At 38.3% G+C, this 25,409-nt stretch overlaps 1 protein-coding gene across 1 annotated transcript in view; it reads left to right on the top strand.

Annotated features, from left to right (window-relative positions):
* SLC2A9 (solute carrier family 2 member 9) overlaps positions 1 to 25,409 on the top strand; it is a gene marked incomplete at its 5' end in the record, with an annotated part of 102,488 nt that overhangs the window by 58,741 nt on the left and 18,338 nt on the right. The window contains 3 exons of the mRNA XM_035891125.1: positions 3,027 to 3,128; positions 4,961 to 5,036; positions 24,554 to 24,681. Of these exons, the coding sequence (XP_035747018.1) occupies positions 3,027 to 3,128; positions 4,961 to 5,036; positions 24,554 to 24,681 (306 nt within the window). The remainder of the gene's footprint in view (positions 1 to 3,026; positions 3,129 to 4,960; positions 5,037 to 24,553; positions 24,682 to 25,409) is intronic.

The following is a 25,409-nucleotide window of genomic DNA, read 5'->3' as shown; positions in this document are numbered from 1 at the left end:
GATTCTGTGTGGTATCCCATTTCAGCCGAGACTGGTGTGCCTCCTTTGAATCTGTGCCATAAGCAGATGTGTTTTGTTGGCTTGGAACTGGTGATACAAGACGTTGGTCATGCATTTCAACAAATTAGAGGTGTCCTTAGCTTTAAATGGAAGTAGACATTTCTCTCCCCGTAAATGTGCAAGTTAATCATGTCTAATTGAGAAGCTATCCGAGTCTGTATTTCCTAGATTTATTAGTGTTGCCAGTGTACTTAACTTCCTATCAACTTTGAAAATGATTATACGATTCCCAGTAATTCTGATACACTACAGTGTCCCTGTGAATAAGGACAAAATTCCTGCTTATTGTTTCCAGGGAACAAAGTTGGTCCATTCCATAAATCACAAGAAATGTCACCAAGAATTGTAATTGTAAATTTTTGGGGGCAGAAACTGCAGAAAGTGCCCAGAAACTGAAGCATTCAAGTTCCTCATTGCTACTGTAGTAAATAAATAACAATGATGAATGCTTGGGAAAGCTGGCATCAGCTCAGGGAAAAGAATGACTGCACGTGGATTTGCTTTATTTCTTCCTGAATTGTCTCTGAATAAAAAAGAATTTAAATGTATTAGAAACTATTATTCTTTTCTGTAAAAAGGATATGGAGCCTGCAGATCTGCTGTAGCTGTATCTGTGCTTGGCGGCTCTCAGTTAAAACTGGGAGTTCCTCACCAACCCACATAGATTTGCCCAAATACGTCCAGACTACTTATTCCCAATGCATGTAGGCATAAGTGCATACATACATCTTTTCGGAGGACTTAGTCCAAACTGTCCTCCCTTACTAGGGTTTGCTTTTCTTTGAGCTTTACAACTAGAAACCGTCTAGCACTTCTTTTTTCCCCTGTTTTTCTCCGTGTGAGAGCCATCTATGAACCTTTTTCCCTCTTAAGAGAAACATTCATCCCTTTCCCCTTTTTACTAGAAAACCCACCAACTGGTGTAACACCAAGGCTTTTTTAATCATGACCACCAGTCCAGAATTGAAAAAATAAGGGAAATTTCCTGGTATGTCAAATTACATGTGTGGCATTGATTGCTGAACATGTAATTCGTATCAAATCACATGTGAAGCATCTATTGCAGAAGTCTCCATCTTCTTACAGACCCATCAGATAACTTTTCATCCCTCACGACCGTAAAAAAATGTCTCTTTGTTAATTGTATGTGTGGCTGCATGTGTTTTCAAGATGGATTCATTAATCATAGTGAAAAATACTCGGCATCTTGTAGAGGGTTTGACAGTGCAGCAGTTGCAGTTTTGGAACATTTGGACCCTGTGAGCCCAATGTGAAATGTTAATAACATCAGTGCAGGTCTATTTCAAATGCGGCTCTGAAATAAATTCTATTATGGAAGCTGTGGAGACTGTCAAAATGAGTGTATTTCCTCATTTAAAGGAATAAAGAACACTAAAGCTCACCCCAGAGCTGCTTTCTATGTTCTGCAGCATTACGGTGCACATCTCCAGTGTGGGAGTCCGGCTTGGCAGGGCCAGCGTGTTTTGAAGCCTGTCCTAAAATCTGCTGGTGAACCTGATGCTGCGGGAGAAGCACTTGCCACATATGGCGTTTCTTCCTTGGGTGACTTCGTGCTTTCCTTTAACACGTTTCTTCTAGATGCTTGCAGTGGAACGGTGTGCATCATCTCCCAGAATTAAGGGTATCACTCCAGATTTTATTTAAGTTCTCATTTTATCTTTTGCTCGAGGGAGGTGTGAAAGGGGGATTTCAGTCTCCAGTAAATAACGCCATGGCAAACGGTTGTGTGATTCTGACTTCAGGTTATTTGAAGTGATGCATTTCAGGCTTCATGAAATTGTTTTATCCTTCTCTTAAGAAAGCCAACTGTAATTAGCAATTACAGTAGTTATTAACAGGAATACTACATTAGATGTTATGACCTAAAATACATATATTAGCCTATTTTAATGAGTCAGACTAGCATAGAAAAGACAGTTCCATGTTACAGCTTTTCAAGAATCTCTTTATTGTGTTCTGCTCTAGCAGATAAGCATTCAGATTTTGTGATTGCTTTTAATAAAGTTGGTTTGTCTTCAGGTGTTAAATATAAATTCAAAGTGTGTGTGAATGTGCAAGTATCAGTGTTACAATCTCCTGCCTGAGCAAAGTTTTCTGATGGGTGGATTAGTGTTATCTGGCTATTCCAATTACATTAGCTACCCTAGATGATGACTGAATGTTTTTTCCTGTGTTTGGACAAAAAAGAAATTTAAAATAAATTTTAGACTAATAAAAAATTGTTTGATCTATGCTAAAAAGTTTTAATTTTAAGCTTAAATTTTAAGCCTTTTAAGCTTAAATTCAGGGAGATGTTGAAATTAAGAAATAGTGAAAATGTTTGAACTTTTTGACATTTAAAAATTACATATTTTAAGATCATTATTGTAGGCATTTGGTGCAAATTTGTAAGCATTTCAACCAATGTAGAGTTATTTCTCCCTGTCCTAAAAAGATGAACAATAACTAAGAAAATAAACTTTGTGTAGTTATCATCATATTAATTATTTTTATATAGCTAATGTACAGTCCTTGTTTTACTATTAAATTGTTTTGGAAGAATTTTAATATATTAGTAACTTTGGAATCTACCACACTAACGGTACTAAAGTTGAATTTACCACTTGCACATTTTTCTTATCAATATGGTCATATTTGTTTTGTAGGAGGAAATCCAGGCATAAAACTATTAACAAGTACTGGTTTTGATGGTTTCCCATTTTTTTTCAGTGGTTTTAAATAAGAATGCTATGCTGACTTGTTTTTTCAGAGAGGTTGAATTACATAAACATATGAATTACATAAATTGTGAATGCAATTGCAACCACATCGTAGCTGATAAATAGTAAACAATCAACTTCCACGGTTTTGTTTTTGATGTTCATATTTACTAGGAGAACATATAACATGGTCTGAGTTCTTCAGTGCTTTATCAAGAAAGTCAAATGCCACTTTTTCTTTTCCAGGGCTTAGTTATTGAACGGCTCGGACGCAGGCCTCTTCTCATCGGGGGTTTTGGGTTGATGGTTCTCTTCTTCGCAGTACTTACTGTCTCTCTAACTTTACAGGTAACGCTACAGTCACTACATATTTTTACTCTTTTGCCTACTTTAAACACGTGGTGCTCGATACCTGTTCGCCTCAGCATTCCTACATAAGCCAGTCTTTTTAATCAGTTTGACATAAGGATTTGAAAGTCTCTGTTGTTCCTTTGTGAATCTGTTGGTTTCAGTGTACGATGGTTAGCCATAGCAGCTTTTGCATTAAAACACCTTATGGGCTTTGTCACATTCAGTCTCCTTAACTCAAAGATTTGTGCATATCCTGAACTATAGTGAAGGCAGTTTTACCAATAGTTGGGTAGTTTACCCATATTCCGTGTTTTTATCTTTGTAATGCAGTCTTCTTGAGATTTATTTTGTACTTTATATGTCATTCTTAGTCTTAAGCTTGGATGTTTCTTTCCAGTAGAGAATAATTTCCATGTCTGTTGTTTCTTCCAAGTTCCATTTTTGATATTTTTATTGCAAATATAAAGACTTGGCCTTTGTAGAACATATGCACTTAATTTCTCAGATGTTATTAGGAGACATTTCCTCAGCTATTTCAGATGGTCAGAGGAGGATTATTAAACCAATCTAAATACTGACCCTGAGTCATTTTTCCTTGTTTAGCTTCCATTTTCATAACGATGCAATTTCTTTCTGTTCCTGAGGGCTTTTGAGAAGTAAAACTGACTGTCTGCAATGGCATGGATTTGGGTGGTCTTACATCAAGTTGTTTTTCTGCTGTTGTTGATTCCTTGTCTTGCCATTAATTTGACTTTCAAATCTCATCTCTTGGTTGAAGAGAGTCAGTAGTCAGTTGGACTAGCAGGTGTATGCCACACCATTGCAAAGTGTTATTTGACTTACCTGTATGTACAGTACAATAAAGCTTTAGTTCACGAGCCCATCGTGACAACTACAAGTCAGGTCTCCAGAGGAGGGATGTTATTGCAGCAGAATGGTAAAAAATTCTCTTCCAAATCTTTTAAAACCTAGTCTGATCAGTGAGGACCTTCAGCTATTGTAAATCTCTGAAGTTTGTGTGCCTTCCAGTTTTAGTTCCTTTCAGAAGTGTATCAGTCTGTTAAGTATGAGAGATTAGGTATTGCTTTGAACAAAGGACCTGGGGTACAAATAGGCTTGATCTCAGGGGAATTTGTATCTACTGGTTTTCTACCTTCTCTCTCTCCGTGTCTTTAGAGACCTTGGATCTGAGTTCAGACAAGAACTCCAAAATTATTCCGTTTACAATTCCGTTAAAGAACCATTTATAGTTTGTTCTCTTTTCCCTGTACGTGTTGTTTGCACACGTGGCCCTTTTTGTCTGCAAAATCAGATTATGGCTAAAATCCCTGGACTGTGGCTTTCATGTGCTTTGCTAAGGTTCAGATACAGCTGTCCTACTGAAAGGCAGCCTGTCGTCTCTAGACTTCAGCCCAGCCTTTAACTAGGGAACTTTGAAGCTCTATGGGCCATCATAGTTGCTCTTTTTAAATAAGGATGAAATACCTGAGGAGGATGGAGGTGCCGAATCTCTTCAATGGAAAGAAAAACTTTCCAGGATGTCTTGAACTTTAGCACAAGAAGTTTTAAACTTTAAGAGTTGTGACTTCTGTGGTGCAAGAGCTTGTCTGGTGTTTTTCTGTAGGGATTCCACAGAGACCAAAACCTTTAATACAAATTATCTATTAAAATTCTACAGAAATACTGTGATTTTTCTAAAGTAATTCTAGACTAATTTCTGAACTAGAGAAAGAATCATGGAAAACACTATTATCTGTGAGTTTGTTTTGTTTTTTTTTTAATATTGGTGCGTACGGTATACTTACCATGAATGTCCTTTATCTACCCAGAAAACCGTGCATTGGCTTCCTTATCTCAGTATATTTTGCATCCTTGCAATCATTGCATCGTTCTGCATTGGACCAGGTATGTCTATATTTTTTCATGTTTCTTTGTACATCAAAGCATGGATATTTTCACACTGGTACTATGTTAACAAATTGCTTGTAGGGTACTTCACTTTAGCCTTATCTGATGACCACAAGGGTTCTAAGACAGTAAAAGGTGATAGCAACACAAAGCAACAGAAATATTCTCAATAAAAAACCATGTACACATGCATTCCTACTTGGCTGTCAGCATAATTGAGAACTAGTGCCTAAATTGCAATCAGTACCAAATTCAAATGTTAGCTATTATTGTAGGGTTGCTATGATTTTGTGAATCTATAAAAAACACTCAGACTGGAAGTGGAGTGTTTTATTTATCAATGCTTGTGTTAGCAGTTCAATGCCAGTAGGATGCAACTTGGACACTGGTGGGAGAAGAGGACAGTTGTGTGTGGTTTCTTTCTTCTCTTTCTTTCCAAAGATAGAGAAGTGCTGTGTGAGAGGGTTTACACACACTCTTTAGGAAGATGATGGAAACTGCAATGTCCTGATGGTGAAGCTGCTTCTTGTCTGGCAGTTTTTTACTGACTGCATAAATTTCAAATCTGATGCCCTCAGGTAACTGGTTTTGTAGGTTGTAATGAGTTTATCAGATCTATTTCCACAGACCAGTTTTGATTACATAGAGATGGATGCAACTTCTTAGAAAATCCAGTATTTCCAGGTTGTAATTTTTTGTATTTTATTTGATTTAACACAGAATGTGTTTAAGGTATATAAAAAAAAATAAAGCCAAACCTTGCTCAGAAGTGTAGAATGAAAGGACAAGAGCAACAGTCAAGTCTTCAGCAAGGGCAATTCTGACTGGGTAGAAGAGAAAAAAAATTAGAGTGGTTAAGCACTGGAAGACATTGCTCAAAGAGGCCTTTAAATCTCCATCCTTAGAGCTATTCAAAACTCATCTGGACAAGTTCATGAACAACTGGCCCTGCTTTGACCAGAGGCTGAACTCCAGATGTGCCTTCTAACCTAATTTATCCTGTGATTCTAATTGCATCATGTCTTTGGAAAATGCATTTTAATAGCTATGCATAATATGCAAACATTTACCTGAGCATGGTATTTCCCTAAGCAGTGTTGCTCTAGCCTTTGGATACTTGATCAGAATTGGATCCTGAAGTTATCAAACAATGAAATGTTAACAAAAATTATTTGCAGACAGATAAAGAGAAATTCAATCCAAATTCAATACACATACAGAATAAGATGTCAAAACAGTGCTTAAATTTTCAAAGATTCTATTACAAACTGTTCTCCACAAAAGTGGGAAAAATCAGCTGCTTTTTACGTGTTTTTTCACAGCTGTTCTGCTCTAAACCTGAAAGCAAGAATTCTGTTCCCTTGAGTTTTCAGGTTTTTCCATGCACCATTTATTGCCTCTTTCTCTTTATAAAGAGTTTGACATTGAACATTAATCAACTGTTTATACATCTTCACCACTGACATGATCTAATTAATTGATTGTGGTTTATTTGGGGAAAGAAAGAGTAGCTGATGTTTCATGTGACTCTAATGAAATATGGTTGTAATTCTGTAGATCCTCTTTTGGAAAAGCTGAGGAAAAATTATGCTGCTTTAGAGGAAAATGGGGAAAAGATCAAAATACTCCTTTTCCCCTTGCTTCTGGGAAAATAGTTTGTCACTAATCTCTGTGCTTATTCCTTTGCATATGGTAGCTGACTGGAAAGAGTCAGACAGGCTTGACTAGGGTCATTAAGGCACCTCGTGTTGGACTGTAGGTGGCCTATGAAGACTGTTCTCCTTCCTCACCTCCAGCTCTTCTTGCAAGGCGAATAGTGCAAGAAGTCTTCCAATCCCGTTGTCCTCTGTAAGGACAAACTCAGGTTCAACTAAGTCCCTAGTATTGTGGACATATGTTTCTTAGGTTTTGGTTTTTTTAAAAGAAGAATTCTGTAGAATAGGGCTGCTCTTCCATTTTGAATACCTAAGGAAAGTCAAATGTTGACTTGAAACTTCTTGAAAACTTCCCTTCCAGTGTTTTAAGTAGCTCAAACAATTTAAGTAAGTGCAACTGCTTGCAACATCTACCTTTGTTTTTTCTAAAAAGCTGTTGAAATAAATTGTAATTTTTTTCAGTATTACAGACATGTTCCACCAATTTTTAGAACTTGCAGATCACTGCGTTCTTACATGTTGTATTTCCAGCATATTAAGATTAACCCTCTACATTTCTACTTCACCTCACCATTCTTCAGAATGGATTCTGGTTTTCTTCACTTAGCTTCTTTCCTTTTACCAATGCAATTCAGGATTTTCTGTTGTACTTTGCACTCTCTTTGGAGCAGTGTCTGCAGATACATGCAGATTTATTTTTTTTTATATTACTTACTTGCTTTCTACAGAAATTCTTTAAAATTAAATCTTCTTTTGTGTTTTTCATTGTGCTCATTGCTTTTAAAGCCAAAGAACATTAATACTGTATGAGTAGCTACCTAGTCGGCCTCTCCACCTTTCCTGTCTGTGTTCAAACATTTGTAATACCTGACAGCCGTGGGAATATCTCAGTAGCACTGAACATTGCTTTGCTGCTTATGAAAATTTGGTTAATTGACACTTCAGCTGTTGAGAAGTTGCAAAGAATCACATTCTGGTTCCTCTGTAAATCAATAGCAATATTTTAGTTGACTTCAGTGGGGCCAGATTTACCTTCAGTGAAACTTTTCTGTTCTGTTTAGTGGGGCTTTGGAGATCTAAACTACTTGGCAACCTCTCAGCTAGGAGCAGTTCTCTTCAGAATATGAAAGCAACTTCCATTATTGGCCATGTTTTAAGATGGGTGAATGAGAAGAGAACATATATATATGTTTTTTTCTGAACAAAGAAAGTGTTACCAAAAAGTGAATCATCCACTGCATCACAACTTCAATATTTGAGTGCAATTACTGTGTCAAGTTGTACCCCCACTCCCCGCTAGAGGACATCAATAAACTGGGGCAAGTCCACTGGAGAGTCACCAAGTCAGGGACAGGAGCCCTGTGAGAAAGGGCTGGGTGAGCTGGACTTGTTCAGCCTGGAGAAGAGGCAGCTTTGGGGGCACCTAAGAGCAGCCCCCGTACCTGTGAGGAGGGTGTTGCAATCACAGAGCCAGGCTCCTGTCGGTGTTGTGTTGCGGGAATGCTTTGGAGACAAAAGTGTTGAAATGAAAGACATGTTGAAACAAGAAAGATGCAGAGTGACTGCAAGAAAAACATTTTTGCTTATAGGCAGTCAAGCAGGCAACCAAGGATTTTGAGTCCTTAATTACTACACAAACATCAAAATGGAATAGTTTTACTTCTGTTTTTTTTATTTTGGAACTCTGTAGTCCAGTGGGAAATCTGTATTTCTGGATCTTCCTAGATAGGGCAAGTGCTACTCACTAGCAATTACTCACTGATTTAAAATTGGGTTTGTTTTGTTCAAAAATACTGTGACAGCTATACTAAGATACCTATATGTGACAGATACGGCATATATATATCATACATATACTAAGGAACTGTTTCTCAGGGAAGTGCGCAATGCCAGTGGAGTGTCACGGTACAAAAAAACATAATTTCTTTTAATGGGAAAGTCACTGCTGAAAAACAGCCTTATCTTTCATTTCCTACTAATGTTAAGAGTTTTAGCAAGAGGAAGTAAGCAGGAAAGAACACATTTTTGGACACATCTCCAATGCAGTGGAGCGTCTAGAGAAAAGTACGAACCAGGCGAGACACTTTTCCAGAACGAGTACACATTTACTACAGCTTAGGGTCTTCCTGAGACATAGTTTCCAAGATTTTTGTGGTCTTCTATTAATTTGTTCATTCTCCATCTGAAACTGCAAAATTTTAGCATCCTGTAGCAAAGAAATCTACATGTCTACCGCCTCTCATGTATGTGAAAACATCCTATGTTTTGCTTTGTGTGATGCCCTTTAGGCCTTGCTTTGGAAGAAGCAGAACGATTTATGCCTTTCCTCCCTCTTCAAGTTTCTTGTGATCTTGTAGACTTTTACCTTATCACCTCAGATTTTTCTAGACTGAATGGCTATTTCTTATTTCTTCCACTTCAGTCTCCAGTATTCTTTTGCAGTAGTCTGGTAGTTTAACAAGACAAGGCTGAAGGCTAGGAATAACTTTCCCATCTTTCTGGTCAGTAAAAGAGTTTTTCCCCAAGAAAATTAGTGCATACTCTTTGTTATGAAGTTGCAGATTTGTAATGTTTTTAGCCTTTTGTAGAAGGCTGAGTGTCATTTGTTCCTGTTGGTTAAAAAGGTTGGTTAAAAAGGTACTGTCATGGTATTGCTAATGCTTAATATCTTATTTAATTCCTTCTGTAGTTAATTTAGAGCATTTCAGCATTCTTCAGAGTAAATCCTATATGGTTTGTAATGATACTGCAGATACAGATCTTCATCTAAGATTAATTTAGTTTATGTTCATTGAGCTATTGGTACTTGGAAGAATTATCCCATCTGAAACTAGTAAATAATGTGAGGACTTGAGCTTATAAAAATACTACTATAGCTTTCTGGAGCATAAAATTGCCTTTAAAAATACAGTATTTTCTCTCTTGTTAGAACATCTGATACTTTCTTGATAGCTTAGATGTTGTGTGGTCTCCCACTTTCTGATAGCATATGGATGAGTCCCATCTGCTCCTTTACAGCTAGGATCAGCTGTTACTATAACTGTGGGGTTTTTTAATTTGTTTCATTTTTCTGAACTTGGCTTTTCAGTTTGCAGATGTTTTTCAGGCATATTGCTAGGGACTGAAACAGTAATGCTAACAACAGGTATGTTCAGGCATGCATGTGATTTGGTACTTCATCATTTTTATCAAAAGTCAAACAGCAGAAAGCTTTCATGCATTTCCTAAAAATTAAAGGGACCCTTATGTTCAGGATAGTCAGTCTGTGATCTGAAAGAAAAATACCCTTCAAAAATCTCTTACCATTTTATAGATTAGGGAGCCACACTGTTCCAGACAGTTGCTTCATTGTGCCCAGTTGGTTAATTGTACATGAGTGAAGGTATTTGGTTGCAGAGAAACATGCTGTTTTCCAATATTACTTTTGATTATGGGAACATGTTAGTAAATAATTTTACAATTTTCACTCCAAGAAAAAGGCAGAAGCTTCATGGAAATGTTTTTCTTGGTCACACATTTGACCTGAAATAAATGTATGATATATTCCAACTGAAGAATTGTCATCCAGCAAAGATTAAATAGAAAGGACTGAGGGGGTTGCTTCTGGCTCCTAGGGAGACAAGCAAAAAAAAAAAAAAAAATAAAAATCAATGGAGAAAAAAAATTGCAGAAAAATAGTAAGTGAACATTGTCAGTATCTCCACAAAGCATTTGTGCTGTTTGGGTTAGGTGTCATGAGCAAACACATTGATTTGGAATGCTTTTACTGGGTGGGTAAATAATGTGCAGCTCCTTGGAAGTTTGGGTAGTGATAGATGGGCTTAGGTACATGCGCAGTATCTTTCTTCTTTCACCTTGTCTTAGATAGTACTTAAGGAAAAAAGAAAAGCTAAAAGCAGTTATCCCTGCTTTCTCAATTAAACCTGTATGGCTGTGTCTTTGTGGACGCTGAAGCAGGTTGAACTATGCTTGCAGAATCTACGTCTCTTGCAGGAAAACCACACTAAAATCTGACGTATCCAGAAAAAGCATAGGTTCCGCTTATTTTTATCTATTTATTTGAATTCCTAGTTCATCCATTGTGCCTTTGCAACAGTTGCCGTGCAAACAAATGGGTTTTGATTTTGCTGGGTGAATTGAAATATATCTGTACACATGTGCGTGCATTGGGTGATTGGAGGTAATTTTATAAAGTTGCTGGAGATTGGCCCCTTTTCTCTACCAGCCAAATAGTTTGAAAAAAACCAAAAAAACCCCAAAACAAACAAACAAAAAACAACCCCAAAAAAACCACTAATAAACAAAAAAAAAAAAACCCCAAACCACTAAAACCAACAACAAAACCAACTGACCCAGCATGTTGTCAATGCAGGGACAGTTTCCTTATTTGCCTGCAGGGATGTGACCCCACCTGCTAGGGAGGCTGTCATGTGTTTGGGGATGAGGATCTTTTAGTCTTTGCTTTTGATGCTGTTTCAATTTGTGTAAAACAATCAAACGTTCATTCTCTGAACCAGAGAATGGCTCTTCTGCCATGTGTCAAGAGATTCAGTCCAGGTGGTGGAACATGTGGGGAAAAAAACCAATCAACTGATTAATTGGGGATTACAGCTATGTTGGCATGGATTCTAGATAACGTTCCCAATGGAAATAAGCATGACAAAAATACAGTGAGACCCTGAGAACTTTGGAAATTTCACATAAAGCATTTCCATGCATTATCTTTGTATGAAGAGATTTATTAATATTTCTTCCTTAGAAGAATATTCTGTTTAAGTGTCACATCCTCCTATCCAGTTTTGATAAAAGGAGGAGGCAGTGCTGCAGAGATGGGAAAGGAAACTGTGGAGGGGGGTTTAGGTATAATGCCTGTCTTTAAATGAAAAGGTGGGAGGAGGTGGACTGTTTTAGTAATATACCTGGCTTTGAAGTACTCCTTTCTTGATCACCTTCTTTCAAAAACTGAAAAAGTCTCTTTTGAATCAAACCTTTTCATATTTTCATATGGCTCTGGAAACACAGTGAACTGGAGCACTGGACTTAATTTTACCATTGGGAAAAAGTAGAATTAACCCAGGACTCTGTTGTTGCAGGAAGACCTGTCAAAGGTGTTTGTGTAGCACAAGTGCGTTGCTCTTCCTTTGACCGCCGTAGCTGGGAGGGAGCTCAGTCACACGTGCCCGGGCAGGCGTGCAGTAATGGTCCCTCTTCCAGGGAGCATTCCCCAGGAGCTCCTTGGAGTCCTCTGGAAGGAAAAAATAATCAGCTTTTATTAAAACAAGCAGTAATACTAGGGGAAGTCCCAGAAATCTGAGGAGTTGCTTTTATACCTATTGCTTGATTAACATAACTCAAGCCGTCTTTGTGCAGGAAAATTGTGTTATTTTGGTAGCACTTGCAAGTTTGAGATTAGTGATTTTTTTTGAATTCTCACTTCATCTTCCACAGTTTACCCGTTTCTAGTAATAGGACATGTGTAAGGGCAGGCAGTTGGAGAGAAAATGAGGCTTAGAAGCTCAGGCACAGAGTGAGGATTTAACGATGTCTGAAAACGCCAGTTAGGTAAGGGAGAATATAAGAATAATACCTGTAAGTGTCAAATGGAAAACTTCTCCATAGCTGTTTATACTTTATCCAAGTAATTTGAAAGTTTGTTTTGTATTAACACTCTATATGCACGTACTTTTAGGTATTTTCTTAGGGACCTAATGCATCATATAGTCATGCATTGTCTCTTTGTATTTTAATGTGAAAAATGCTTATTGTGTTGTCATGTTTCATGTCATCATTTTTGAGATGATGACTTGGAGCTGAATGTTGGAGCACAAAACTGCTCATGCAGCAGTTTGCCAGGAAGGCTGCAAAGAAAAGGGCTACTTTAAAGGTGAAGAAAATAGATTTTTGTATTAAAAGATACAGAATAACTTTAGAGTGTCTAATGAAAAAGAATGAGAATATTATTTCTGTTTCTAAATACATGGGTGAAAGGGAGAAGAGAGAACAAGCTGAAGGCAAATGTTGCTGCAGAAAATCACAACAGAAACCCAAACCTAGGTGCTAGCTAGCCATGAATAAATTTAGAATAGAAATTGGAAGAAAACTAATATCCACTAGGGAGCTGACTTCTGTATCAGCTTCTCAATAGAAACAGCAAAAAGAGAAACTAAACACGGGTTTTATAAACTTCTAAAAGGACTGTATAAAATGCTGCCTGGAACAGCTGAGGATTGGATTTGACCCAGATGATCCCATCTGATCCTGTATTCCTTTCTCTCCAAGCCCTGTGTTCCCCCTTTATCTCTAAGTGAGATGCTTGAGCCTCTGTATAAAGTTTTTCTTTGTTTCCATTTGTCAAAAAGCCCATGTGTCTGTGAAGATGAGTGTGTTCTGAAGGAGGATCTTCTAGCTGGTCATCACATGGAGCAGGCAGCCCCTGACTTAATTTACATCAGTAGCTCTATTTTAAAATCAGTGGTGCTACGGTGAGAAGCAAGCGGGAGTCTCTGGTTAGTTCTTACCTAGTAGCTTCAGGGCATTTGACTTTACTCTTGTCTGCTGTGTAACCTCTTAGAAGTGGTTATTCTGGTCCTGAATCCTGTAGATATTCCTGTGGATGAGTGGCGCTTCCCTTCAGAAGTCCTGCTGACTTCACTGGAGTTTGTGTAAGGTTGAATTTAGCATGGATAGGATCAAACGTGAATCAGCGTGATTTTGCTTCAATTCCCACTTTTAAAATAAGTTCCTATTCAGTATGCATAAGGATAACAAAATCAGATCAGTGGCATGTTTCCAGTCACACCCTCATCACAGAAAAGGGAAATCAGTAAAATTCACTCTCTGACGGAATTTGAAAAAATAGCATTTTTATGGTAGTGAGGTTTTCATTTTCCAACTGTTGCTTTTTATAGTGATGGCATTTTCAGACACGGGTAAGAAACATTAACAAACCAGACCATTTCAGAAAAATGTTTCGCTTACTTTTTGCATCTTTTTTGAGAGTTTTGTCTTACAATTGAGTTTTGTAATACTTGGTTTATGGTGTGAGGGAAATCTTCCCTAGCAGAGCTGAATACAGAAACAATAGAAACTTGCTAATGGTATATTCAGCATGTGTTAAATTGACATTAGGAAGTAAACAAAAGAAAACTCAGAGGAAATCATTGCTGTGCCCTGAGGTGTATCAACAATATTTTGATATTTAAAGTTTAAATCAGCCTGTGCTCTTACTCTGAATGCCAATGTGCATCTGGATTGACAGCGGAGCGGTTGCGGTAAAAGGGTCACTTTGAAAGTCATGAGGTTTGCTCAATCTGAAATGCCATCAGGGAAGAAAAAAAATCTTCTCTTGGATGTGAAACACAAACAAAGGTGTGAGAGCACACACGTAGACATAAAAGTACTGAAATGAAAGGCAGCATTGGTATTGTTGCCTGAAATAGGCATTTACAGAAGCTTTGTGTGATGTTGTGTTAGCTGCTCCACTTAGAGTGGGATGTAAGAATTTCTAATGCTCGTGGCCTCCCACAGAGGCATTCTTTCAGTACACTTTCTTTTAGTACACTTTCAGAAAGAGTTTAGAGCTTGCTTGAGTGGAAAAAATCTTTTCTTTGTACTAGGTAGGTGTATCATGTTAAAAAGAAACAAATAAACCCGTGTTGCTCTATATTTTTAATTTAAAAGTGCTGGATTGGAAAGTTTAGGTTAGCTTTCAAAATGTCTTTTATTCTGTAAACTGGAAGCTTTTATAGTCTTTCCAGCAGGTAAGCATCCTTTGATAATGTTAAATAGTTCCCACATCAGCTAAGAAGGGTGTTTGTGCAGAAATAATCCTTAGTTTTCCTGGGTATTTAAGAAAAGGGTTGGTTTGTTGATAGTTGTAAAGTTTGTATGGGCACAACAGTAAATTTAAACCATGCTGCACTAAAAGCAGTTAAATATTCCGAACATGAGTTACAGTTCAGTTCAGGAACTCACAACAACATGGAGATACGTAATTATTATGCAGTATGTACCAGTCTCAGTTGAAGATTTGCTGAGGGATCTCTGGCCCCATCCCCTGCCCCGTTGTGCCACTCCGTTGCTGCAGGCTACCATCCACCCAGCACAAGTAGCCTTAGGGTTGGCATTTTAGCCTCCCAGCTGCCAGCCAGCACGGCCTGCCGTATTAATGCCGTCGCTTTAATTTATGCGGGCTGTGAAGCACAGCAACATGAGATCTGATTTAACTTTCCTTCTGTTTTTCTCCAGCAGTGGAAAAAGTTCCTGCCTACACTCAGGGGCAGGAGTATTTTCAACTGCTTCTACTAAGTAAAGGACATGAAAGGATGAGAAGTTTAAGGACTTGACATCTTTTGGTTGCCTTTCAGTGAACAAAGTGAGGTTTGGGGCTGTTAAGAAATAAAACTAGAATTGCTTTCAATCTGGCCACATCTTCATTGAATTTTTTTGGGGGGGAAGTTAACATGCCCCTTGAATATATCGAATACAGTCTCATTCAACATATATTTTGGATTAATACCTGGTTTATGTTTTGTTTGAATACTTCTCTCTTTAAAGAGTAAATGTATAGCTTTTAACAGTTCTGTTACCCAAGTGATTTCAATTCTTTATAATTAGTGGAAGTTCTAAAGAAAAATGAACCCCTTGTATTTTAAAGGTAACCCATACCTGTCAGATAAAGACGCTGGAGATGACACACGGAGTTCTTAGCAGCAGGAAAACTTACGAACTTTATCGCTTTAACAATAGATTTTACAAATTAACTTAATTGAAGCTTTCAAAATGTGAATGCTTTGACACTTGAGCGCACTCCTCTTACCTGTGGTAACATGTTTTCCTGAATGATCATTAATTACTGGCTGATGGCTCACAACTCCAACTCTTAAGAAACTTACTGCTGGAAACATGCACCCATGTGTTTTAGAGCTTCATGTAACCGTGAAAAATTGATTTATTCAAAAGCTGTATAAGTGACTTAGGTGCATTATTCAGATTAATGGGGACTGGATATAGAAAGCTTAGTAAAAAAATAGTTTCTCCTGTGAGTTACTATAAAATATTTATACTTACAAAAGTGCAAACTAATAAATATGTAGAACGGTAGATGTGGAACTAATGAATATAAGACAAAAAACATTTTATTTTCCTTGTGCCCAGGGCACAAAACACAGCAAAGTTCTAAGTTCATCTCAGCTATTTTTGGCTAAGCTCCACGGCTAGCATTTAAATGCAAATGTTTATTGGTTTTATGTTGCAATGAAAGTTGCTCTAGGGTCTAGACGGTGTTTCTCGATAGCCAGCCTGCTACACAGAAAGCTAAATAAACAGCAGTAAGAGACTTTCAGGGGGGAAAATAGGCCAGAAGGGCAATTGCATGAACAAGGCTAGTCTGGTGGTGGCAGTTTGACAAGTAAGCAGTTGTTTCCTTTGAGTCTCCAGATGTTATCTGTCCTACTCTGAAAACTTCACTTTTTGGGGAACATTCAGTTATGACTTTGGCACCTTCTTCATGAATTTCATCAGAAAGGGGTTTTATATCTTTCATGGCAGCAAGACTGTTACTGTCTGTCTTCAAGCTGGTACCTCCAGTCAAAGGGCACCTTCTGGCTCTCCATTTTCCTTTCTGTTTGGTAGCAAACAGATTTGCTGTATCTGTTTGGGTTATCAGCCACAGTAACAAAGACAAAATGTATTTATGGTCCTACATTCATTAGTTCTACTGCTCTCCATACCCTGTCTACCATCCCAGAGCAGCAGCCAAATTCTTTCATCACTGGCATTTGAGGCCCCATGTCCTAAAGACTTCAACAGTTTCTAGAAATCATAAACAGTGAAGATGTGGTCTGTTACCCATCTTCAACAAGAAAAGGAGGACAGGGTGAGACTCTTTCTGTCCCAGCTTCTCTGAAGATTTGGTCCACTATTTTTGTGCTTGGGGTCCCTTCAGGATGAATGCAGCTGTACAATGACATGGTTGTGCACTGCTACTATGATTAATTTGTTTGCTAAATTATTTCATGAGGGAAGCCTGACATGCCACACTTGAGTTTTCAAGAATGTTTTAGCTTGCACAGGTTCACAACCAGCGGCATTTTGTGCTAATGGGCTGTCAACCTGAATTCCTGACAGGGAAATCATGTCTGATGACTTTGGGGATTTTTTCATTAGATTATTGTAGAAGTAATAAGCCTAGACTAGATAGGGGATGGTTTTTTTTCTGTTTTCAGTCCTGTCATAGTGATGTGACTGTATGAATATGTCACTTACCTAGGACTGATCACACTTGTGAGTCTTTAATTCTAAAAACAATACTGCCATCTGTGTAGTGGATGAAAATGTAAGGGACACCTCTGTCCTTTGATTAAAGTAAAAACTCTCATCATTGATCTCGTCATTGAGATCATTGGTTTTAATAATGTAATATTAACAGAAGTGTCTGATCATCATTGTTACTGAGAATAATTATAAAATTAATTATATCAAAGACTTAGTCACAGCTCAGTAAAGAAATTTTTTCTTCACATTCAAATAGAAGAAGAGAAAGTCAGGCTATAATTAGGGTTCTGATATGATAAAGTGAGTCTGAAAATATAACAGAAATGTTTAAAAGACTGTTTACATGCAGTAAAAGTTGAGTGTATTTTTAATTGTATTCCATTCTTCAGTAGTTATGCAAAATTATAATGGTGAAGCAAAGAGAAACATTGCTAAGTACCACAGTGGAAATTTAATGCTGTTGTTCAGTTTTTACCAAAAAAAAGCCAACACACAAAAAAAATCAAACAACAATAAAAGAAAAAGACAAAATACCCCACCAGATTGAAAGTGTTACCAAAACACACAAAAAAGGTGTATTGGATTTGTACAGCAGTTGGCAGAATGGCCTTTGTCTGGACTGCTGGTTTCTATTACAATAAAAAAGACAAAAAAAGGAAAAGCTGTTAAGAATTGAAGATATTACTCAGGCTTCCAGGAAACAGCTGTATTTAAAAGGAATTATTATAGCGTATGTAAAGAACGATATCTTAAAGGTACTGAAATTATTGGGGTTCATCAGTTATGCAGTACTTTGCCTTATTAAACAAATTTTCAGAGAAAAATGATTGTCAGTAAATGCTCATGAAGTTCTGCTTGACAGCACTGCCTTATGAAACTAAAAATTGTAGGAAAATGCGCTAATTATTATTCAAGAGGGGCAGAATTTCACTGAAGAAGAAATTATCTGATGGCTCAGATAAGGGTATTCTTATGTCTTTTGCATTACAAAACTACATGGAATATCTGCTTTAGAAATAGTTACCTAAATGGACATAGAAAGAATATTGTGTGGTTTCCTCAGTAGCTAATAGCCTTGTTGTTGTATGTCAACCATTTTAGTGTAAATTACCTGAGAACCAAGAATTAACATTTTAATGATGTTACAACAGAGTATATCAATATTTTTGTTCTGCACCATTCCTTAGTTTATTTCTGGAGCACAAGGCAGATGGGGAGTGGCTGAGGGAACTGGGGTTGTTCAGCCTGGAGAAGAGGAGGCTGAGGGGAGACCTTATTGCCCTCTACAACTGCCTGATGGGAGGGGGTAGCAAGGTGGGGGTCGGTCTCTTCTCCCAAGTAACAAGTGGTAGGACAAGAGGAAATGGCCTCAAGTTGTGCCAGGGGAGGTTTAGATTGGATATTAGGAACAAATTTTTCACCAAAAGGGTTGTTAAGCATTGGAACAGGCTGCCCAGGGAGGTGGTCAAGTCCCCATTCCTGGAGGTATTTAAAAGACGGTCAGAAGAGGTATTTAGGGACATGGTTTCCTGAGAAGAGGGGGTAGCAAGGTGGGGGTCGGTCTCTTCTCCCTGGTAACGGACAATAGGACGAGGGGAAATGGTCTCAGATTGTGCCAGGGCAGGTTTAGGTTAGACATTAGGAAAAATTTCTTCATTGAAAGGGTTGTCAAGCATTGGAATGGGCTGGCCAGGGAAGTGGTCGAGTCCCCACCCCTGGAAGTACTTAAAAGACGGGTAGATGAGGTGCTTAGGGCCAGGGTTTAGTGGTGGGATGGCAGGGTTAGGTTAACGTTTGGACTTGATGATCTTAAAGGTCTTTTCCAATCTAAACGATCCTATGATTCTATTATTTGTTTAATGTGAATAACGTGGGTTACCTTGCACCAACAAAGTTCAGAATACCTCCAGAAATGGCTTTCTGTGTGCTGTTAGAGTAACAGGTTTTATAGATGCTAAACCAAAAGCCAGTTAATCAATGCAAAACCCCTTTTCACAAAATATTGTTTTAAAATAGACTGTTAATAACTATAGGTACTAATTATTATATTTTTGGGTTTTCCCAGGTTTTGTATTATTTATGTTTTCTAATTTGATGTTATGATTTGCACTTTTGGTTTCCCATAGACTGACTTAGCTTTAAGTGTTCCTCATTCAAGCGGGCTTTAATCCAAAGCGGAAAAGACCATGCTCTTCCAGTGGTACAAATGAATGTGGTTAATGAACTATACTGTTTTATACAAGCAAAGTGCCTGTTTTGAAGAGCTGGAGACAGATAGCACAGTCTGCAGCATGAAGCTGTGACTCAGGACACCCCTATCACGTGTTCTGCTCCCAATTCTCTCAACAGAACTAGCTGGGCAATACAGCTGTTGTATCTAACTATGTAATGTTGTTATTTGGTGGGGTATTATTCTATTGAATACGATGTATAAGTTAAAATAATCTGACAGGTTACAAACCACCTCTTTAAAGACTGAGATGTGTATTTTGCAAAATTCTTATTCTGTCTGCAGACCCACAGAGGTGGAAGAAACTCCGTAGTTGCATTGCAACCCTCACTGGCAGTGCTCCTGCAGTATATTTTCCCATGGAGTTTGATGGAGAATTTGGGGGCATTTGGTTGATTGGTTGGGGTTTTTTGGTTGGTTTGAGTTTGTTATTTTTTTAAATAGCTAAGGTCTGGGTAGAAATTAACAGCCTTTTACTCTCTCACTGAAGAATATTGGGTTTTTCCAGCAGTTTTCTTCCAGGATCTTTGTCTCACTTCCGTTGCTTCTCTCCCACCGCTGCCCTCTAGAGTTGTCTTTTGCCCCTTGAATGGCAAATACTGAAGCCTTCCATTGAGGCAGTACTTAATCCCCCAACCCTGTTGGGATATACCAGTCTTCTCTACATGCCTTGCCTTGCAGTCAAAAGCTGTTTTGCTTAATCTTGTCTAGAGCTTTTTTTTTTTCCAAAGCAGAGCACTGTTGCAAAGTACTTGCCTATTTTCTCAAAACATCTCACTTTGAAGAATCCTTCTCTCAAAGCATGGAGTTGGAAATTGTGGGAGCTCTTGTCCTCATCAGGGCTCTTGGGATTTCCAGACTCCCTCCTGTACGGGCAGAATTTGGAGTCCTGAGTCATGCAGGAGGCCCCTAGGCTGTGTGGCCATAGTTGGTCATCCTGGTGGTGCTGGAAACCCCATGGCTGGTCATGGAGTCACTGTCTGAACACACAGAGTTTTGTCTTGAGTATTGAAAGATGAGCTGCTGGCTCAGGGAGTGAGTTCCTTTCTCTTCACTGATTCTTAGGGCACAAGTTTCCATCGCCTTTAGAGGTGTATGTAATATAGTAAATCTCCCTGATTTGTATTAGGCATTTATTCTTTTCACGGTTTCATTTCATAAATCATATATATAGCCATGATTTCAACTCCCAGTTAGGTACTGGATAAAAACAGTGTGAGGGTCTCAGCATTTTCTTTCCTTTTTCATGTTTTCTTTATTCAGATTTTTGCACTGAATTGAGTAACATCTGCTAAGCAGTGCTTATTTGTAGGTGCTTACTGAACAAAACAATAAATATGTGTACTTAATTTTTCATAAGAAAACATGTTGATACTTGTGCAATTCTAAATACATACTTGAAAATCTGTAGCATGTGTACCAAGAATATTATTTCTGTTGATGCGCAAAGGACTATTGCGTTGAGATTCTGAATGTGTAACAGGAAATATTGATTCTAAGTGTAACTGGACTAATTATGGAGGGAAATTAATAAAATATACAGATATAGAAGTATTGTTGCATGTCTTATTGTGTCATGTGGGCTTAATCTAATTTCATGAAACAGCCCATAGATACACAAGCCCTGCAATAGGAAATTTGTAATTTCCAATATAAGTAGCATGCTAACAGGCATAACAATCTTTCTTTAGTGGAACTGCAATATGTTAAGAGCTTCTTCCATTATGTTCACTGCAATGCTGAAAAGAACGATGTATTAGAAATGAATCATTATAATTATTGTGGTCAATGCATTACCTCTTTAAATTCATGTTCAGAAGCTATCTTGCTGAAAAACTCCCACAGGAAATCCTAATATACATTTTTGTTTTTATGATCAGAGCTAAAATAAAGCTGTTTCACTGAAAATTGTGTGGAAAGCCTTCCAGGGGAAATGCTAATGCCAGGTTCATCCCCCATGAGAAAGAACATCAGTTAGCTTTTTTGTGAAACGATTTCACCCACGTTCAAACACATATTAAAGTTGCAAAACCCATGACAAAAAGACTGTTTCAAAAAATACAGTGGTTTGGTTGGATTGCTTCTGGCTGAGGTTTCCAAGTATCTATATTTGAACACAGGCCCGTATGGACCATCTAGCCTAGTGATTATGTAGAGGACCTTGCAAGGAGACTGTCTCTGTAGGGAATGGTTGGTGAGATGCCATATTGTTGTCATGGCTCAACTACTCAAAAAGTAAGGTGGGAAATCCTGGGATTTTGTAAAGAGAGAGTGAGGGAGGACCAAGCCTGCATCCACAGACTGAGTCATGGCACACTGCAGCCCGGATCCGGACTGACCCAGCCAGAGCATGTACAGCTTCCTTCAGTCCCGTGCACCCAGATCTCTTTCTCAAATAAACCAAGTTCCAGGAGAAAAGGGGTCCTTGAACACACCTCTGACATGTGGCTGGGCATGGACTCCTGGAGCTATCGGTTCAGCTGATCTCAGATGTCTTCACTGTTTGTGTCTTAAGGCTTTAATTTTTTCCTTCAGGTTGCCCTAATTTCTTTTTCACTTCTCTCAGTTGTGGAATGTGTTCTTCACGGTGGTGTGGCTCTTGGCAGGCATTCGCATCCCCTGCTCTGCATCCTGGTAAGGTCAAGTCTCTCCCTTCCAGGCATATAGCAGTGACTTGGCTTCATTCAGTTTCTCTTTCCGGGCTCCTTGGTTGCTCCTTGGTTCTTCAATATAATTTGTCTTAAGTCGTCCTTCTATAGAACCTGACTTTCTCTGTTTTGTGATGCTTGTCTATGCCACGAGAAAGTCTGGAGGTCTGTCTGTGCCACGTTTCCCATTCCTCTGCAGAGCATTTGAAAGAACTCAGAGCAGCTGCTAATTTCTCTTTTTTTAGACTTTGCAAAATACTATTTTTACCATCACTAGATTAATTGATTATTTTTCAAATTAGATTGAAGAGCTTTTGTGGCAAGTGTGACTAAAAATAAGTTTTAGTGATGATTAATATGTGTCTAGAAATTACATTTGAATTGCAAGGAACCTTTTTCCAAGATAGTGCCTATGTATTTTCATTTCCATAACATTTATGCTTTCTGATATGTTTCTGTCCTTTTGTACTTTTTTTTTGTCTTTTTTTTTTTTTTTTTTGCCTCTGGCCTCTCTTGTACAATGTGTATTTTCCCAAATGGGTCTCGAACAGCATTTTTTATTATACTGACAAGAACAGCAACACCTCTGTAGATTGTCCTACAGCAAAGGCATGACAGAATAAATGATCATAAATAAATCGTCTTACATGATTTCTGTGTTTCCAGTCCTTCAGTTCCTCTCTCCAACGGGCAAGTGCCCTGGCAAACCACTGCCTTGTATGGCATTTGAGACCTAAAACAGATGCTGACAGATCAGATGTGGTTGTTGTTTTGCCTGCCATATCTTAGGATTTGAACCCAAATCCCAAGTGTATGATAAAATAGGCAGTGGAAGCCACCAAAGACTGATAGACCATATGTTGCTTGAATTTTGATAAGTTTTGCTTGTTCAGCTGCTTATTCTACATGTTTGAAGGGCTACTGGGAGAGGGCCCTTTTTTTAGTCACAGAATTCAGATACTACATATGTCTTGTAGAAGGGCACTAAACCAGGGCTCGATTGGCCTCAACTCTCCGCATCTCTGTTTCCTGTGTATAAAGTAGGAGTAAATAAATTTATTTGCTCTGTGCTTTTTTTGGTGTAATTCATACTGGCAGTCTTCGGGACAGAAAGTTCAGTCGAAGCCTTTGCCACCATTGTAGATATGTTCTCACAAAAAGTCACATTAGCTGATGATGGAGAGCGATGCCATTTGCTGCATCATGTTGCCTTTCTTTTATGCACGTATTCGTCGTCTCTGCATCTGAAAGATCTGGGATGGAGGAATATCTGATACCATGTGTTGTCTGTGTGTCCTCTTACGTGTTTACAAGTTCCTATCTCATGCAACTCATGGGACAGCTTCTGGTGCATGTGTTTGTGTAGTGCCGTTGAGCACAAGGGTCTACATGACAATGTGCCACCAGAAAGCACTTGCAGATGTATTCACAGCGGTCCAAGAGTAAGGGTAGTGCAAAAGATAAACACGTAGATCAAGGACAAACATGTAATAAGACCCAGTGGATGGATAAATCTTGTTGGTGTATTTATCTTAATTTATATGTATTTGGGAAGTCAGTATTGTTGTAGAGGTTTGTGAGAGGAAGTGTGTCCATTAATATGCTTTTGATTGTTCACACTAACTTGTTAAGATGCTTAAAACAGAGAAGGGACTTACATGGTATGTGTGTTGTACATGGATCTCGCTTACAAAGCTAAGTGGCAAGCCAGATAATACTGGCAGACATGAGGACCTACACATAGAAATTGGTAGCACCAGAATACTGAAGACCTGAGTGATGTTACTGGGTTTACAGTCCTCCAAAGTGTGGTGAAATAATTCTGCAAGTAGATGCATGTCTAATGTGCAGCATCAACTGAAATATGTAGCCAATCAGCAAATGCAATCCATGTTTTAGTCTACAAAAATGGAAATATTTCTATTGAAATATCCTATTGGAATGAAGGAAGCCAAAGGTCATAAATTGAGACTTTCAGCTACTAGACAGCTATTCCCCGGGGGTTATTGTCAGGCCAGCAATATGCCAGTGCTGTACAAAATAGTCCACTGCCTAAGTGGAAGGAAACACAAGTGACAAATGCGGGATTCAAGTGAGCTTGTTATTATGGAGGTCAGAGTCCTTGGCTGATGGGAGAAACAGACCTTGCCAGAAGTGCCAGGAGTATATCTAGTAAAGAAACTTATTTAATAAGCATCAATGAAAAGTCTGCTCACAGAGAAGCAAATGTTTTGCCTTTTTTATTGCTGAAATAAAATGGGTAATTATAAAAATGCTGCTTAGTCTCTTTGGAGCCATCTTTCCAATTGTTAAGGTCTAGAAGTAGTTTGGAGTATTTCTGAATTTTCAGAACTTCAAGCATTGTAGTAGAAACTATCATTCTTATTTTTAATAAACAGCTCATCACGTGGTACTCTGGAAGCTGTTGTGTGGGTTCACTGCTCAGTTACCTGCTTCCCGTCACTAAAAGGATGTAAAACAGGAGATGCAGTGGCGTGAAAGAGGAAGGTGTTGCTTCTCTGAAGTACGATTTTGACAAATCACATTTTGCTGGCTCAGAAGCCCCTCTGCGTACACCTGAGCAGAGCTGTAGAGCAGTGCTAGGCATGGAGGTGTGCCGCACAGAGCACGTTCATCTCTGTAAGCCAAACAGCTGTTGGCAGAGGAAGTTTACTAAAACCACTGACTTGTTGGACCCTGTTTCAGGTGGCATTCCGTTTGTCCTCACCGGAGAGTTTTTCCAGCAGTCCCAGAGGCCAGCTGCCTTCATGATAGCTGGGACAGTCAACTGGCTCTCCAACTTCGCAGTCGGACTGCTCTTCCCTTTCATTCAGGTACTCAGCAACCTTGATATTTGATATACTATGATATTGCTGGTATAGTGGAGCATATGATGTTTGAATAGTAATTTTCTGATAATAATAAATGTATTTTTATTGAACTGGATGAGATTTCCACCATGTTTTTGATACATCTCAGTTGTGCTGCCCACATATCTCCTTGTTTAAATGTCTGGGAGAAAATTGTCCTGCAAAAGAAAAATGATTGTAACCATGGACAACCCTATATGGCAAACAGTTTAAGAGTGAAGTCCTAATTGATTTTATTTTTTTTTTTAAAAATGCACAGATGAAAATACTAGGGGCAAGGGAAGGGCACAGAGGGGAGCAAGCCCTCCAGGCTACTTGCTGGTCCTCAATCAGGAGAGAGATTTTGGATTACCCATCAAATCATCTCTGACTAAAAGATCTAAATAACAGGCAAGGAGGTGTTAATGCTGTTTGTGCCTTTTTACAACTGAAAATTCGAAGATACTTTATCATATGCAATACTGTCTAACGGTATTTGCAGATACTGTAAAATTATATCATACTGTAAGACTATGTATTCATTTTTGTTTGACAAGTAAAACTCCTTTTACTAATACTTTTACTATTTAAAATTATCTGTATGAGATAGTTTATGGGAGAACTTGAAAGTCATATAAAGTCTGACCTTTGATCTAAGTTTGACAATTAATTTAAAATTTTTTGTAAAAGGAAAAAGTCTCTAGTCTTGGATC

Source organism: Egretta garzetta, unplaced genomic scaffold, assembly GCF_000687185.1.
Source record: "Egretta garzetta isolate BGI_Z169 unplaced genomic scaffold, ASM68718v1 scaffold193, whole genome shotgun sequence".
Taxonomy (NCBI): Eukaryota; Metazoa; Chordata; class Aves; order Pelecaniformes; family Ardeidae; genus Egretta; species Egretta garzetta.
This window is presented reverse-complemented; position numbering and strand designations above follow the sequence as displayed.